Genomic DNA, 18,407 nt, shown 5'->3' on the forward strand with positions numbered 1-18,407 from the left:
ATTATTCAATTGTTTTAAAATGTTGTCATAGGAGCCCGGGTGGCAGAAACTTTGGTATAAATCTATAACTTTCCACTCTATTATAATAATACATTGAAGCATTAAGAGCTTACCTTGTTGTGACATTTTAGACAGAACTTTATTCATGTTTTTGACCACTTATTAGTTTAATTGCTTCACTGTTCAATGACTGTGTTATTTTGAGGTTTAACTGCATTGGATTTGTTTGACAGGATCAGAAAAATGCTGTGAGCAACAAGTGGCACAATTGGTGCTGTGCACTACTGATAATGGGGGGCTGGTTAGTTCAGTTGGCTAGCTGGCTACTGTGTGGTTCAGAATAACACCAACAACATGGGTTCAATTCCTGTTTTGGCTCAGGTAGACTCGGGACCTACCCCTGAGAGTAGAAGGCAATGGCAAAACCCCACTGGCAAAAACTGGAAAGAAAATGGCTCAGGATGAAGCATTAGCAGACAATGAGTCATTGACCTACCTTTGGGCAGAGCACACATGACCGATGACTACTGGTAATACATCAAAAGATGGCCTATAATAGCACTGTACAACTATTTCCATATTTTTGTGTTACAAATAAAATATTAGTAGCCTTGTGCCAGAAGGAAAACCAATTTTAAGGCACCTGTTCTTTTGGCCTTTGAGTTAATATGAAGGGGGAAAGGTATTGAGTAAATAATTTAATCTTTTGCATTTTGGTTAACAGCAAATGTTGCAATGGACCATTTTAATAATGTATGTGTGTGTGTGTGTGTGTGTGTGTGTGTGTGTGCGTGTGCGCGCGCGCTTGTGTATGTGAGAGTGAGTGAATGAGTGAGTGAGTGAGTGAGAGAGTGAGTGAGAGTGTGTGAGAGAGTGTGTGCGCTTGTGCGAGAGAGAGAGAGTGTGTGTATGAGTGAGAGTGTATGTGTGTGTGTGCGTGCTCAACATCCCTTTTTATTCCCACTTGTTAGCAAAATATTAGAGTCACTATGGCAGAAACTTACATTATCAGATCATTTGAAAGCGTTATCCTGGGCTATGGGTCCTGGCTGCACAATGTTTTTTTAAACCAATGTTATGGTTATCACAATAGAAATAGCACAATCTATTGTCCATTGAAACATGTCACCATTTTAAATGGAAAAGCTCAGCAGATCTGGCAGCATCGGCGGAGAAGAAAAGAATTGACGTTTCGAGTCCTTTTGAGGACTCGAAACGTCAACTCTTTTCTTCTCCGCCGATGCTGCCAGACCTGCTGAGTTTTTCCAGGTAATTCTGTTTTTGTTTTGGATTTCCAGCATCCACAGTTTTTTGTTTTTATCTCAACATTTTAAATGGTCAGCAAGATGAGGACTGCCCTTTAAGAAAGATGTTGCTTTAATTCTCTATTTCTGAGCTGGTTTCCAACTGAAATTTCTCAATGGAAAGGACAGCAGTTTGATTTACCAAATCATGAATTTATTTGAAGCACCAAACTATGAAATAACCTTGGAACGAAGAAAACCTTCCTTCCACTAAACATGATTTTCTAAAGCAAGATCACTTTGTCATTGTTATTTACATTCAATTTCTTGAATCAAGCACAGCCGTTCACAAATCCCTGGTTACAAAAGCTACTTAACAATTTAATGATTCCCAAAAGAAATATGAAAGTCATGATAATGAAGCACTACCTAACAAAATAAAAACAATGCTTTTTCTGCAACAAAACAGCAGGATGTATGAAAGAAATGAGTATGAAAACTTACTTCCGCTGACTGATCTGCTCACTGAGTGATTGCTGTGTGGCCTTGAGATAGCTTTGACGTCTTGCTGCAGTCTTTGGGGATGGCTTAGGGCTCATTTCAGAGTCTTCACTGTCATCATCTCCCATTGCCTTTATGTAGCTGCCGCTACGCATTCGTCGACAGGGAATTTCCCCCACTTTTCCACGGGAAAGAGTGCTATTCCAGTCTTCGTGGAGAGGGACCTGCTCAAGATGGAGTAACCTTTATTAGACCAAAAGCTTTTCCACTTCATTTATTTCAATGATAATGAAAGAGTAACAGCATAATGTTACTCTAAGGAGATTACTTATACATTATGATAAAATATACTGGAGGTTTGAATTTTCTTTTATGATACCACCAAAAACGTTTTTTTGTATTATTGGCCCTGTCATGTGAGATAATATAATGCACCCGAGAACATTCATCATGATAGCTATTATACTCACTCATCTATCACATGACATTACATCCACCATTATTCTCAGACTACCATTATAATGGTGAGCTGGAACACAATAATTTTTAAAATTATTCCTGGTATGTGGGTGTCGCTGGCCAGGTCAGCATTTGTTACCCATCCCTAATTGTCCTTGAACTGAGTGGCTTGCTAGACCATTTCAGACAGCAGTTAAGAATCAACCACATTGCTGTGGATCTGCAGTAGTCACATGTAGGCCAGATTGATTGGAAATGACAGATTTCCTTCCCTAAAGGACATTGGAAAGCCCAATGGGTTTCTACAACAATCGATGATAGCTGTCATTAACCTGTGCTTCTGGATTACTAGTCCAATGACATTACCACCTAAGCTACCATCTCCCCAATATAGCAATGTAAAAAGAGAATCATGTTGTTTTAATATAATTTCAAGGTTCAGGTCATATTCACCAGCAGATTGAGCTTTGTGGCAATGAACATGAGCCCAGCTGTTATTCTATACATAATAACCCTTTTTATTTTATAAGCCCACCTTATTGCCTATGATACATATATTGCATTATATGTGTAAATATAGTGACACCATAGCCCTTGAAGTTTTATAAGCTTCTTATATCTGGGATGAAAGGCAAGTTTTAACCTTCAGATATGTAAATAAGCCACCAAAATCTTTTTCCTTTGCTTCATCAGTATTCAGAGCTTTAAGAGACCAGCAATATTCTAGGATGTTATTGCCAACGGACCATGCTATGCACAAAAAAGCCTCCAGCCTATCTATAGAACCCTACAGTGTCCTGCTTGTAATTTAAAAACATCATTAATTTCTCATAGCTTCATGAATTAAGGACAATTTTCAGACTATAATTTGGGTTTCTCTTAAGAAATTCTGAATATAACTTTTAAAAGAAAACATGACGAACTATTGAATTTGCAAACTGTGTACACTAAAAAATTGCATTTTCTATGGGTGTGATTCCTACAGCGCCGGAAGAGGCCATTTGGCCCATTGCGCTTGTTCCAGCTCTTTGAAAGAACTGTTTAATTTTTCCCACGCCCCTGCTAGACTGCATAGCCATGTGAAGCTTTTCCTTTTATCTCTGTACAAGTTTAATCAAAATTTCTGCTTCAAAAGTTCTTCCATAACTTCAGCAACCACCTTTCAAAGATTCTCCAAATGGCAGAAAGGAAAGTACTTCCATCAATATCAGCTGATGGTAGCACCACCTCATTGTGAATTAATCTTGGTATATTTAGGGTGCTACTCACCATTTGGACACTCCTATACCATTGCGTATCATATAATATATGATAATGACCTCCCAGCAGCTTAACTGTGCACACACATAAAGATATTTTGGATCAGACTAGAAATTACAGTACAGCCATTATAGACCAAAAACCTATGTACATTAGATTTATCCTAACTTGCAGACCAAAATATGCACAAAACTCATTCTAGTGCAAAGATTCACTGAAAAAGTTGAGAAAATTTGGGGTCATACATGACTCTTTATGCCATGCTGTTGATTTTGAATGTTAATAGTTAAAAGTCATTTGTCATATCTAGTATTATGACATGGCAGATGATGTGTGCCAGGCAGATCAAATCCATGTGGGAAACTTGATCATGTTATCATAACGGTCAGGATGAGGTTTCATTCAGGTTTTTAAAACTTTAATAAAAGTTTAATTAAAAGTGATAGACATGTCCCAACTCATGTGACAGTTTCACATGAGGGGACATGTAAGAGAAATTTTATTTCTCCACATTTACCATTTTTAAATTTGAAGCCGATCTCCCTGAGGCAGCACTTAGCCTCAGGGAGATGAGTGCACTCATTTGCATGCATGCGCAAAAGAGCGCACTCTCGGCTGAGGGGATTTACCCCCCACCCACACAGGGAGCGCATAGCGCTTCCTGGCAGACGTCACGCTGGGCGGGCCTTAATTGGCCTGTCCACATAAAATGGCGGCGCGCCGCCAGTTGCAGGCACTGATTGGCGGTGCGCCTGCATGTGCCCGCTCCTGAACTCAGCCTCCCCGATGGAGAGAAAATTCTTCTATTTGAAATTAATGCTGCCTTGATTTATCTAAAAATGCAAATTCTCCTCTTACATTCTAAGGCTTCAGCCATGTTTACGTATTTAGCATTTCAAACCTTCTTTTGATGAGTCAAAGCCTCCAGACCAACTGTCTCCAATTCAATTATCCACCACCCCCCCACCCCACTCCACACACACATGCACACACACACACATGCAAACTATCCAAACCCCACTATTAACCTACTAATACAATAAATCACAAGAATATCATAAGAATTATTATATTTTCATGATGCTAGCAGAGATAAAGAATGCTTTTTTTTTGCTTTTCTAATGCATATCATTGCTATATCATTTTATTCTCTTGAATATTTTGAGATTATGTCCTAAAAGTTAAATAGTGCCAGTTTTCTAGCATGGGGGATATATGATGTATCATATGACATATCATCAGACATGATCACCCAAGTCTACTCAAAATGATGCAGGTAGCACATGGAAACTTTGTGTCGCCTCCTCATCACCTTGATTGCAGCATACAGCCTAGCGCTGAACACACTGCTGACTGGTTGCATGCTCAGGAGGGGGTCCAGGTGTGTGCATGGCTAGCATGAGTTAAAGATAGCTTTCACTTCTTAAAGCTAACCTGTTTTCTTAAAAAGAAGGGACACTCTGGCTGCAGATGGTAGAACTGTCTCCAAAAGTGTTTGAGAAGGAAGAAAGGGTGACAATGGAACAGGGGACCAGAGAGAAGGCCCCCAGGTTTCCCTGATGTGGCGCTCGAGGTCTCAGTCAGTTCAGAAGGTGGAAAGGAGGAGAGACATCATGTTTCTGAAAGAGCTGAGAGGCCCTCAAGGCCTACATCACAAGGAGAATGCGAGCAGGTAGCTACTGAGGTCATGGCTTCGAGGAGCTGGCTGCAGCTCTGCAAAAAGTTCAATGACCTATCACAACTGGTCAAGGTCAGTGGATACATCTTCAAATGCCATCACCCAACCACCACACTACCACCCTCACTTGCAGCTCAATGCACCACATCCCCATCATGGACTCATGAGTAACATTCATCTGCTCCACCTCACCCTCACACACTTACCAATGCTGCAAGCCTCATATCCACGTTTCACAGCTTCCACATACTTTCAGCTATTCAGTTACCTTAGACACATCACCCAAAGACCTTGCAACTCACTTACTGGCACTCTTCACTCTCTCTTGCATAGCAATAATAGGAAGGAGCAGCAGGATACTGGCAGGGAACGGGCGCCAATGCATCCCTTGGGGCCCCTTGGAGGGGACAATGCTATGAATCATTTTGTCATCAGCCACTGAGGCCATCATTGAGAACATCCAGGATAACGGTATGTTCCTGCCTATGCCCCCTCCCAAATCCCAATTCACCCTCACCCCCAGGTGCAGATGGTGTTATTACAGACCTCTTGCTTTTCATCCAATCCCTACCTTCCCTGCAACCCAACCCTCCCATTTTGCAATAATGCTTTCAGACACCCAAGACTTGCCGCTTAGCCAGCCAGTGGTGCCTTGCCATGAAGGGTGCAGACAAGAGGAGATGCCTGAGGAAGAAGCACCAACACTAGATCTGACATGAGAACCTGCAAGCTCAGTTACTGGAACTGTTTGTACTTCAGATGGCAGCACAGAGTTGGGATCTGCACATGGTGAGTCACCAGGCATCAGTGAGCTGCTGCAAGGCGCGAGGGAAGCGTAGGTTGTGTGCCAGCTGCCAGGAGGGCAAGGGCAAGGACCCAGACTAGGACTTTGATGGAGCCCTGTCCAAGAAAAGGCTGATGAGAATGCACATGGCAATGTTTTGATGCATTAGCAAACCTGCCAAAGGGACTATTGTCGTTGTCAAGGAATATGGTGGAATCAAACTTGAACAAGGCTTGAGGGCAGAGTTTGGAGCCCATCTTTTCTAGTATGAAAGTGCTGGCCAACTCCATGAAAGCACTTGTGAGCTCAGTTTGATGCAGTGTCTGGTGGTCAGTGTCTCAGCTTCCATTGCAGCACAGGCAGACACCACACAATGTCTCAGTGCTGCAGTGGAAGCTCAGACTCAGGTCATGAGATCCATGCTTGATGCTCAGATTGCTGTAATTATGGTTGAGATTCCTAGTGTTTGATGGGTCTTGTGGGCTCTCACAGCAGCCCAGCAACCTGTGCTTCAGCGGTTTACTCGAACTGCTGAGGTGCCACCACGGGGGAGTGGCAGGGCCTCTATGATGCACGAACATGCTTTCCTTTCTCAGAGTGACAGCATCCGTGCTCCTACCGCTGCCACTCCTGCAGCTGGCCACCCCAAACTGCTGTCAGCCAGAGTACGGCCGAAGCTGGGACCGCAAGGCCCAGAGCTACACAAAGTCATCCTCCAAGGCCTTCTGCAGACTTCCCCAGTGAAAGTCGGCAGCCTTCCGCCAGCCATTCTGAAGCCACTGGGGTTGTGCTGCTCAGGAGCAGTAGGCCAGGTAAAGGCACCCACAGACAGGCACTAAAGGAAAGCACAGGTTACTTCAGTTTTATATGTATTATTGGAAGTGTTGATGGATAAAGTTGTGATGGACATTTTTGGTGGTGTTTTGGCCAAGGGGATACTGTGATGGTCCATGGCAGGGGAATAGAAATGTAAGGAATTGTGCAGCAACAGAGGTGTGAGGATGTATTCTGGGAAGCTGGAGTCCAACGAGATAGTCACGGACAGCCCATCCGGTGCAAAGGTGTCTCCCATACTTCTTCCCTCCCTCCTCTTCATCATTTCAAGGTGCTCACCATAGGCCTGGTGTCAAGGACTCATGCCTTATGAGAGAAAGCTGTGGAGGACACAGCAGGCTACATTGAGTTTGGAAATATGTTCTGGTGAATATTGGAAGGAGCCTCCCTCCTCATGTTGCCGAGGTAGCAGAGTTGTTGCTGCAGCACCCTGATAGTTTGCTCCACAATTTTCCTGGTTGTCACATGGTTCTCATTATAACTGTACCTTCCTCGTGTATTCAGATGACAGAGAGACACATGTAGAGCAGGTAACACTCCTCACCTAGCAGCCATGCTGTGGCTCAATGCTGTGGCTTGAATATGGGGAGGAACTGCTGACTGGCAGAGGATAAATGCATCAATGCTGCTGCCAGGATAGTGGATAGTGGCCCTTCAACAACATGGTTTTCCTTGCATGGTGAAATACCAACTGCACTTAAGAAAATAAAAACAGAAACTGATGGAAAAACTCAGCAGGTCTGACAGCACCTGTGGAGAGAGAGAAACAGTTAACATTTTGAGTCCTCAAGACTCTTCTTCAGAGCCAGAACTCTTTCTGGTTTGGTACATCTTTGTTGAGATGTTGTACCCACAAAGACACATGTGTGCACTCAGTGACTCCTTGCACCAATAGAAATCCTGCTACTCAGGTAAAGTCATGTGTTCGCTCCTTCTGCTTCTCTTTGGTCAGAGAGAAGACAATGTTCTGTCTCCTCGCATACAGGCCTCTGTGTCCTCCCTGATTTAGGGATTTGTGGTGAACTTTGCAATGTTGGCGACATCTTGAAAGACCCTGAGGCGTTGAAATTGAGGGCAACTGTGACCTTCTTGGTCACTGGCAACACCACGCTCCCCCTGCTCTGTGGCTGCAGGTCTGGTTGGAGGAGTTGGCAAAGTTTTGTTGCCTCCTCATTGTGAACTGTGGCTGCCTCAGTCATTGCTCATGGCTGAAGTGAAGGTAGAAGTGCTCTCTGAATACCCTGAGTGGGTATGACCTTTTATTAAGAAACCTCCACCTCCTCTGTTCACACAAATCTTCCCCTTTCTGCCACATGTGCTCCATCTCCCTGAGGTGCTGCAGCCCAAGTGGGTCTGAAACTATAGCCCCAGGAGTGAGAGCAGGCTTTCTGCTCAGAGGTCTTTAAACTCCACTGAACTCTGTGGACAATCCCAGCACTGTTCCCCTCTGACTCCAACAAATTTTCAGAATTCCTCCAATAATACAGAACACAATACTTCCACTAACATTGCAGTAGCAAAAGAAAGCCAAAAGCACCTCACCTAAAAGTCTCATGCTGATGCCTTTAAATGGCACTAGTCAGGGGTCCCTTGTGCAGTTAACGCATGTTCGTCTCAAAGTGTTTAAACAAGGGCGTTAACTGGTCCTGTATGATCCAACATGGCAGTTTAGGCCCCAAATCAGCATTAGACATTGAGTGACATCAAAATCTATCCACTCTGTGTGCTTCTGGTTCACATCAGGCATGCCCACGCTTGCACCCTTCCAAGCATGGCATACCATAGTGGCCAAACCAGAAGTGGATCAGTCACAATTTACAGTACCTTTGGGTTTCCATAGCACTGACACCAGCGGTGCTATGGGGTTTAGCTTTGCAGCTCAGTTCAATGAAAATTGCATGCTGTAATGTCAGAATGTGCACAATAAAGCCCTGAAATTGTGAGACTTCACTCGCAGCACATATTCTCTCTTTCCTCATTCTAATGGCTAGAAATTTGGAAGCACCCCAAATTAATGACCCTCAAGACCAAGTCTCATATCAGGGCCTGGATTTTTCACTCCCAGCACAGTTGAGACATTCTCAGCTCCACAATTTTGACTCAGGAGAAAGTGTCCCAGAAGGCTGGATTTTTGGTCTGGGGTGCGGGTGGGAGGGTTGCAAGGGGGGGGTGGGGGGGGGTGGCATTGAGGGGGGTGGTTGGGTGGGTGAAGACAAGAGTTGCAGTGGGCGACCCTGGAACAAGTGAGGAGGCTGCTGGGTGCGGAGTCAGGTTGGGTTGAAGGCCTGCCTTAATGCACCGGCACTGTGTCAAGGTTTTTAAAAAAGCTATAAAACATAAAACAGTCCTCCCCACAACCTGCTCACACACTCCCCATGCCCCATCCATGCCAATTCATGCCACCTCATGCCTCCCTCTCACCCCCCCCCCCCCCCTTGGCCCCTCCATGCCAACCTATGCACCTCCATCCACCGCTATGGCCCTCATACCCTCCACGCTAATCTATGCCTCTCCAGTCTTCTCCTATGGCCCCTCATACTCTCTACATCAACCTAGCCCCTTTTCCCAATCGTTATGGCTCTTTATAGACCCTATGCCAACTTGGTGCAAACTCATGCCAATCCATTCCCCCAACTGCCATCCTTTGCCCTTATACCTACCATGCCAACTCACCCAGCATCCCCTCAGCATGAGGAAAGAGAAAATCTGTGCCGCCAGTGAAGTCTCACAATTTCAGGGCAGACCTCAGGACCCAAGCTGAGATGAGATAAGTAGTTATGAAGTGTCTATTAAAGAATTCACTATTTCAGAAAAAAATGCTCTCACTGATAAAAACTCATTCATTATATTTAACTTCCTTTAATCCCTTATAAAAACAAGCATTGAAATTCATAGCCCCACCTCAAGGAGACTATAACTACTTTGAGCTCTCAATCAAACAGAACTCGGAGGCACTCTACTGTAATAATTGTGAAGGTTGTGAAATCAGTCGTGCAACATTAATCCAGTAAGATCTCTCAGGAGCTATTAAATAAGGGCAACTATGTGGGCATGAAAGTTGAACTAGCAGAAGTGAACTGGGAAACTAGGCTAGAGGATAGATCAATAGAGAAGCAGCAGCAGACATTTAAGGAGATATTTCAGAGTATTCACACACCTATTATAATGAAAAATTCCAAGGGGAGGACCCACAATCTGTGGTTAACTAAAGAAGTTAAGGAAAGCATTAAACTTCAGGAAAAAGCATACAATTCCATAAAGTTGAGTGGCAGGACAGATGATTGGTCAGAATATAAAGAACGGCAGAGAATGACTAAAAGGTTAACCAGGAGGAAGAAATTAGAGTACGAGAGGAAGCTAGCTAGAAATGTAAAAATGGATAGCAAGAGTTTTTACAGGTATTTAAAAAGGATAAGAGTAAGTAAAGTGAGTGTTAGTCCTCTAGAAAGTGACATTGGGGAGTTAATAGTAGATAATAAGGAAATGGCAGAAGAAATGAACAAATATTTTGCTTCTGTGTTCACTATAGAGGATACAAAAAACATTCCAGTAATAGCTGCAAATCAGGATGTGAAAGGGAGAGAGGAACTTGATGAAATTGAAATCACTAGGGAAACAGTACTGAGCAAATTGATGGAGCTGCAGGCTGGCAAGTCTCCAGGTCCTGATGGACTACATCCTAGGGTCTTAAAAGAGGTGGGTAATGTCCTGGTATTAATTTTTCAAAATTTGCTAGATTCTGGAAAGGTCCCATCAGACTGGAAAGTAGTAAATATAACCCCTCTGTTCAAGAAGAAAACAGGAAACTATAGGCCAGTTAGCTTGACGTCTGTCATGGGGAAGTTGTTAGAATCGATCATAGGAGGTTATAGCCGGGCACTTAGAAGAGCTCAAGACAACCAGGAAGAGTCAGCATGGTTTTATGAAAGGAAAATCACGTTTAACCAACTTATTGGAGTTTTTTTGAAGGAGTGACATGTGCTATGGATAAAGGAGAGCCTGAAGACAGACTGCACTTGGATCTCGAGGAAGCAGAGGATATTGCTGAAAATAAAAGCACATGCTGTAGGGGGTAATATAGTAGCATGGGTAGAAGATTAGCTGGATGGCAGAAAGCAGAGAGTATGCATAAATAGGTTTTTTTTTACGGATTGGCAGGATATGACGAGTGGAGTCTCACAGGGTCTATGCTGGAGCCTCAACTTTTTACAATTTACAACAACGCCTTAGCTGAGGGGAGTGAAGGCCCGGTAGCTAAACCTGCAGATGACACAAAGATAGGCAAGAAAGTATGTTGTGAAGAGGACATGAGGAGGCTGCAGACAGATATAGATAGGTTGAGCGAGTGGGCAAAGATCTGGCAAATGGAGTTTAATGTGGGAAAAGTTGAGGTTGTTCACTTTGGCGGTAAGAACAAAAAAGCAGAGTATTACTTAAATGGAGAATGGCTGCATAATTATGAGGTGCAGAGGGATCTAGGTGTTCTAGTACATGAATCACAAAAAGGTAGTTTGCAGGTGTAACAAGTAATTAAGAAGGTTAATGGAATGCTATCCTTTACTCCGAGAGAAATAGAACCTAAAAGTAAGGATGTTATGCTTCAGTTATACAGGGTATTGGTGAGACTGCACTTCGAATACTGTCTGCAGTTTTGGTCTCCTTATTTAAGGAAGGATGTAAATGCATTGGAGGCAGCTCAGAGGAGGTTTACTAGATTGATGCCTGGAATGAGTGGGTTGTCATATGAGGAAAGGTTGGATAGGCTGGGCTTGATTCCACAGGAGTTTCGAAGAGTGAGGGGTGATTTGATTGAAGTATGCAAGATCCTGAACGGCCTTGATGAGGTGGGCGTGGAAAGGATGTTTCCTCTTGTGGTTGAGTCCAAAACTAGGGGGCACTGTTTTAAAATTAGAGGTCATCCTTTTAGGACACAGATTAGGAGAATTCTTTTCTCTCAGGGGGTTGTGCAACTTTGGAACTCTCTGCCTCAGAAGGTGGAGGCGGCGGAGTCATTGAATATTTTTATGGCAGAGGTAGATAGATTCTTGTTAGGCAAGGGAATCAAAGGTTTTCGGAGGTAGTTGGGAACGTGGAATTCAAAACACAAGCAGATCAGCCATGATCTTATTTAATGGCGGAGCAGACTCAAAGGGCCAAATGGTCTACTCCCATCCCTATTTCTTATGTTATGTTCTCGGCTTATGTCAACAGGCACAGTGAAATAACAAACACTTTTTAAGGAAAACACTGCAGACAGTTATTTATAAAAAAACATTTAAAGGCTAGGAGTTTTAAATGCCTTGACAGCTTGACAGTTCTTTTTGGCAGCTCATTTTGACAGTTCCAATGAGCTTATGTACTTTTTATGCACATTCACATCTACGTTTAACAATCCCAAAGGCCACCTTACCTCTCCCAAAGGGCAGTTGATCTCCCCCAAAGGTGTCCCAGGATCATATTCAAAAGGCTACCTTACCACTTTAAACAACTCTGCAAAGTTTAAACCTGCTTCTACCAGGCCTAATCTGCAAACATCGTGTTTCCCACTCCTAGCTGACAAGAATCTGACATGACTAGAGGCAGCTGCTATTTTATATGGGCAGCTACCTCCCTGAACCACAGTTGTGCAATGTGGCACCTGCCCCCATTCCTCCCCCACCCCAGCTGCAAAAAAGTTAGGTGCTGTGTTTGAGGAAGGGACTTCTGGAACCAGGCTTCTGCAGCCCTTTTCATAATGATGGAGAGGCTCTTCAGCTATACAAAAATTCAGGCCCAGATCTCTGGGTAAGTCAGATTCTATGCTGGATGTGGAATCTTGCATTATCAAGGCTATCATTTCGTAATATTACAGTTTGATTGCCATTGTGATATTGCTATGTGTAATACAGTTTTGTAAAGATCAATACACTGGTGCAATTACCTTGCACTGATGAAATGTTTAAATAAGATCATGAATACAATCCTTCAGCCATTTACATCTGCTTAGTTGCTCTGGCAGCCTAAATTTGTTGTATCACACTGGGTAGCTGTCAAATGCTGCTGTGTAGCTTTATAATAAATGCTCGGGGAAGTTGCGAAGAAGGAAACAGCTTTGGAATCACGCTCTTGATTAATGTTTACCACAGATCACCATTAAACAGCTCACTCAGGTACTTCTACAAGCAGTATATTCACATGCCTGCAAGGGGAGAGCTGTTGCCCAATCGAATTGTAAGTAACAAAATAGACCATGTAGATGAGTTAAATGTGTGCAAGCAGCTTGGGATCAGCAATTGCAATATGTTAAGGTTTAAAGTCCAAGTTGAAAAGGAAAAGCTGGTACAAGAACAAGATTGGAAAATAACTGATGAGGAAGGAGCTAACTGAGTTGAGGTGGAAAGATAAATTGGCTATTGATCAGCAAAGGGATACCTTTTAAATAGGCGATTACACAATTGTAGAATAAATATATGCCACTTAAGAGGGAAATGAGTTTTTTTATTCATTCATGGGATGTGGGTGTCACTAGCTAGGCCAAGATATATTACCCATCCCTAACTGACCTTGTTCAGAGGTAATTTAAGAGTCACTGCTGTGAGTCTGGAGCCACATGTGGGCCAGATCAGGTGAGGACAGCAGATTTCCATCCCTATTGAGCATCAGTGAACCAGATGGGTTTTTACAGCAATCAACAACGGTTTCATTGTCATCATTAGACTTTTAATTCCAGATTTTTTATTGAATTCAAATTCCACCTTCTGCCATGGCAGGATTCGACCCGGGTCCCCAGGGCATTACCCTGGGTCTCTGGATTAATAGTCCAGCGAAAATACCACTACACCCTTAAGTTTCAGACTGCTATGGGTAAGCGGAGAAGTTAGAAACAAACTAAAATTGAAGAAGTCTCCTCATACCACAATCCTGCATCCCCGGAGTCGGTCTGGTGGGCCTTCATTGCACTCGCTCTATGGCAAGGCTACCCTTTCTTAGGTGTACAAAATTATGAGGGGAATAGATAGAGTGGACAGGATAAAATTATTTCCCTTGGTGGAGAACTCTAGATCCAGGGGACATAGATTCAAGATAAGTGGCAGAAGGTGTCGGGGGTACATGAGGAAGAGCTTTTTTACGCAGAGGGTTGTGAGTGTCTGGGATTCACTGCCCAAGTTGGTGGTAGAGGCAGAAATTCTAAACTCTTTTAAAAATTACCTGGACCTGCACCTTAAGTGCTGTAAGCTGCAGGGCTATGGGCCGGGTGCAGGAAGGTGGAATCAGAAAGGGCACCTGGGTGTCCTCGGGATGGCATGGACAAGATAGGCCAAATGGCCTCCTTCTGTGCTGTAACTTTCTATGGTTCTAAGCGGCCATATCTGATGTTTTAAATTCAATATCCATAGTGCCAATGTAGATATGATAAGAAGATAAAAATAGGAATAAGAGAAAACCCTAAGAGCCATTAGATAGGCAGCCACAGCACTTGCCAGTTTGGTAATAATAAGCAAATTGAGATCCTACAACAAACATAGAACTTTGATTGCAATTTTGAGGTACCAATGGGAAGAATGTGTGCACTCTCTCCAACCAGCATTATGTGGCCTAGCCAGCAGTTATTAATTAATGCATGGTGATTGTCCACGTGTGTAGATTTTTATAAATCTGTATGCAACGTGTGGATGCAATGTCCCATGGCAAACACAACAAAATAAGAGATAGGAGCAGGAGCAGACTGTATGACCCGTTGAACCTGCTCTGTTATTCAATATGATCATGACTGATTATTAACTTGAACTGCACTTTGCTGCATAATTGCCTTTTCCCTTGATTCCATGAGAGATCAAAAATCTATCTATCTCACTCTTAAACATATTCTACAATGGAGCACCTACAGCCCCTTGGGGAAGAGTTCCAAAGATTCACAACCCTTTCAAGAAATTTCTCATCTGTCCTAAATGACCAGTCCCTTATCCTGAGACTGTGCCCCCATCTTCTAGATTCCCAAGCCAGAGGAAACAACATCTCAGTGTCTTCCCTGTCAAGCCCCTTCAGAATCTTATATGTTTCAATGAGATCATCTCTCATTCTTCTAAACTCCAGAGAGCACAACACTCTCTTCCAGGGAGCAATCTAGTGAACCCTCACTGTATTGACTCCAATACAAGTATATTCTTCCTTAAATATGGAGACTGAAACAGCATACAGTACTCCAGGTGTGTCTCACCAAAGTCCTGTGCAATTGCAACAAGAATTCTAGCAATCCAGTCCCCTTGAAATAAAGGTCAACATGCCATTTACCTTCCTAATGGCTTGCTGTATCTACCTACTAACTTCCTGTGTTCATTGCACATGTAAACCCAAGTGAACATCAACATTTACAAGTTTCATGCCTTTTAAAAAAATATTACGCTTTTCGATTCTTATGACCAAAGTGAATATCCTCACCCTTCCCCATTTAATAATCCATCTGCCACCTTGCTACCCACTTACTTAACCTGTCTATACCTCTTTTCAATCGCTTTGTGTCCTCCTAATAGCTTGCATTCCCACCGAGCTCTTCATCATGAGCAAACTTAGATACACTGCTCTCTGTCTCTTTGCCTAAGTCATTGCTGATCAGCAACTTCATGTAAAATTTTTCTTTCCTTCTCATGTCAGTTAGCTTACTCCTCACCTTGTTATATATTAATTTTGTTATGTCCCTAACTATTTGGACCTTGAACCTTATGATATTGCAGATACTGCTCCAGAATTGCTCATACATGCATAACTCATCCACTAGGTCTATTTTGTTACTCATGTTGTTTGATGTTGTATGTGCCTGCATGTCATTGCAATGTAAAGGTGCTTGACAGAGCAAGGGTTAATGTTGGACTGGAAAATAGCACTGCCCATGGTATGATGTATAGAGTCACAAGGTAATGGACTCAGAGAAAATAGTCTAAAGGGAATACTTTGGAAGCAGCCTGCATGGAGAAGCAGCACAATGCATGGCAGTAACCTGGAATCTGTAAATAGTTAAAGATTAACAACAAAGAGTTCATGTTTAAGTATACAAGTCTCAAGATCTCACTATTGAGTCACCACTGCACACCATAATACAACATGGTTGACAGTGATGGTCATTTCTAAAAGACATCAATATGAAAGGTGGCATTTTAAACAATGAACGCAGAACAGCTTCCCAAGGTATGAGAAACTAAAAGTAGCTGAAGCCAAACCAGAGAGAAACACACCTAAGAAGAAACAATTGAAGAAGCTTCAGCACAGAGTTAGAAGTTGAGGAATCAAGCAGAGTGAGCGGAAGTCTATTACAAGACCCCAAGTGATGCAGAGCGAAAAAGAAAAACCCGGTCAGATCACAAAGATGGGTGAGCACAAATATAAAAATTGCAAGATCCTGAGTGATGCAGAGTTAAGGAACCTGGTCAGATATGGGTGAACAAAAATACAAAAAAGCTGTATTTACATTCTAGAATAGGTGGCAGTCCCAGAGGCTCAGCTGATTGTAGCAGTGCTGGCCATGCTGCACTGAGGTTTAAAAGAAACCTACAGAAAACAAAGGCTGCAGAGCAAAGAGAGAAACTTGTAGGTCACAGTAAAAAAAAGGGAAAAGCCTGCAGAGTTTAAAGGCAGAGAGGCTGCTGTTCTAGAAGCCCCTCCAGAGTTGACAGCTTGCAAGTTTAAATAAAAAGCACACCCACCAAAAGTCTCCAAGTGTGGGACATTAAAAAAAAAGAGGAACATTCCTGCAGTTATAAAAAAACAAAAAAATCACCCTAAAATTGGTCTTTGAGCCCAGAGAAAAAATTGCGGTAGGTTAAACAGATTTTTTAAAAAGCCCAGGACTGCTGGGGAGCCTGGAAAAGCATAGGAAACTCACAACAAAGAAAACCAACAGTTGCACACAGCCTGAAGTGAAAAAAAGACAGTTGCTGCACTGATAGTCTTAAAGGGGCAATGACATTTAAAGCTGTAACTACATGAAAAGTAAACGACCATGACAGAAAATTAGAAGATACAGACATATTTTGGATAAGGAGAGGGCAAAAAAAGACCCCAGAGAGAAGGCCTTTTCTCGTAAAGCTTCAAGGGCATCAAGAGCTCCCAGAGAGAGGGCATGTCCCAAATAAACGCCGGGAGCAACAAGAGACTCCAGAGAGGGGGCAACTCCCAATAAAGTGCCGAGGGTAACAAGAGACCCCAGAGTGAGGGAGCCAAAAGACCCAGAGCGAGGAAGATAATAAAGTAAACCATAAGTTTGTTGCTGACCATGCCAGTGCCTCATTAATAATTCATTCCTGGGAAACACGCTGGGTAGCTGATTCGCTCACCCCGTTGTCACCTCAGGCCTTCAGTAAACTGGGTCTTATATGTAAAGGCTACCCCTCACAGAGTTATCACTCTTCAAGGGGTAGGAAGCTGCTGGGAACTGATAGCTGCCCAAGGGAGGAAACATGCTGCCCCCAAATTTAGCAAGGCCTCCTTCGAGTGCCTACTGGATGCAGTGGAGGCCCACCACAATATCCTTTACCCCTGCTCTGGGTAAAGACCAGCAGGCAAAATCACCAATCCAGTATGGGAGGCAGTGGCAGTGGTGGTCAGTGCCAACGTCATGAAAAAGAGGACAGCCACCCAGTGCCGAAAGAGGATGAATGCTCTCATTCCATTCTGCTAGGGTAACTCACTCTTCCCATCAGTCTCATCTCTCACACGCCCAAGCCCATCACATACCCATAGGGATTTCACACCTCAAGGGACAACACCATTAACTCTCACACAAACCCTCACATCTCCATCAGGCTCATATCCTTTGCAGCTTGTGTCCTCATCCTGTCCATGGCTCCGCTCACCGCACAAACATTCCACACAGTGCCATGTGTCCTGCTCACACTCTCTCCATCTGTTTTCAGGCAGGAGAAGCAGTTTGAAAGCAGCAGGGAGAGGTCCCAAACTGGGGGTGGAGTGTCCAACATTGGACCCCTCACTCATTTTGAGGAGCGTGCCATCGTGCTGACTGGTGAGGACCTGAACCGTGCCTGTGGCAACAGTGAGGTCGGCAGCGAACACCCACATGAGGATCCTGCACCACATCATCCCTCTCTCAACACAACTATGAGTGCTCCCTCTCCTGCTTTAGACTCTGCTGCCATGCACTAATCATCTCAACTTTGGTTCACAGGGAGCTCTGCCAAGCGAATGACACCCTCAGCCAGCTAGTCCCTCAGCTCCATCCATATCCTCACCTCCAGCCAAGAAGACACCTCCTCCATTGAAGTGCTGGAAATAAGCAGCTTAGAAGACCTGTTACAGCGTTTACCCACACCCTCCACCAGTGCAGAGACACACACCCCGTTGGGACCTAGATCTAGAGCAGGCTTGGATTCACAATCTGGTGGTCACTGCATGGACACATGTCCGCCGCAGGAGGAGGCAGGTTCAGCCAAGCTCCCTGGAACTTTGGAGGATTTCTGGGGAAGAGGCGTTAGTGAGGTCGAGTCAGATGACGAGCCTCTGGTTTCGGCCATCCATCGTGGAGAATCAGGAGAAGGCGGGAGAAAATCACACAAGTCTGAGGAGTGCGTCCACCTGTTCTCTATTGAAGTGGTGCCCACATGCGTGCTTATGGAGGTCTCCTTGGGGACAATGATGGATGCCATGGAGACCCTGGTCC

The 18,407-nt window shown here is 43.7% G+C and overlaps 1 protein-coding gene across 1 annotated transcript in view; it reads right to left on the minus strand.

Moving 5' to 3' along the window:
- Nucleotides 1-18,407, minus strand: part of LOC121286902 (disks large-associated protein 4-like) — a 251,826-nt gene that overhangs the window by 191,137 nt on the left and 42,282 nt on the right. The window contains exon 2 of the mRNA XM_041204135.1: nucleotides 1,759-1,969. Coding sequence (XP_041060069.1) covers nucleotides 1,759-1,969 — 211 coding nt within the window. The remainder of the gene's footprint in view (nucleotides 1-1,758; nucleotides 1,970-18,407) is intronic.

Source organism: Carcharodon carcharias, chromosome 14, assembly GCF_017639515.1.
Source record: "Carcharodon carcharias isolate sCarCar2 chromosome 14, sCarCar2.pri, whole genome shotgun sequence".
In the NCBI taxonomy this organism is placed as follows: domain Eukaryota; kingdom Metazoa; phylum Chordata; class Chondrichthyes; order Lamniformes; family Lamnidae; genus Carcharodon; species Carcharodon carcharias.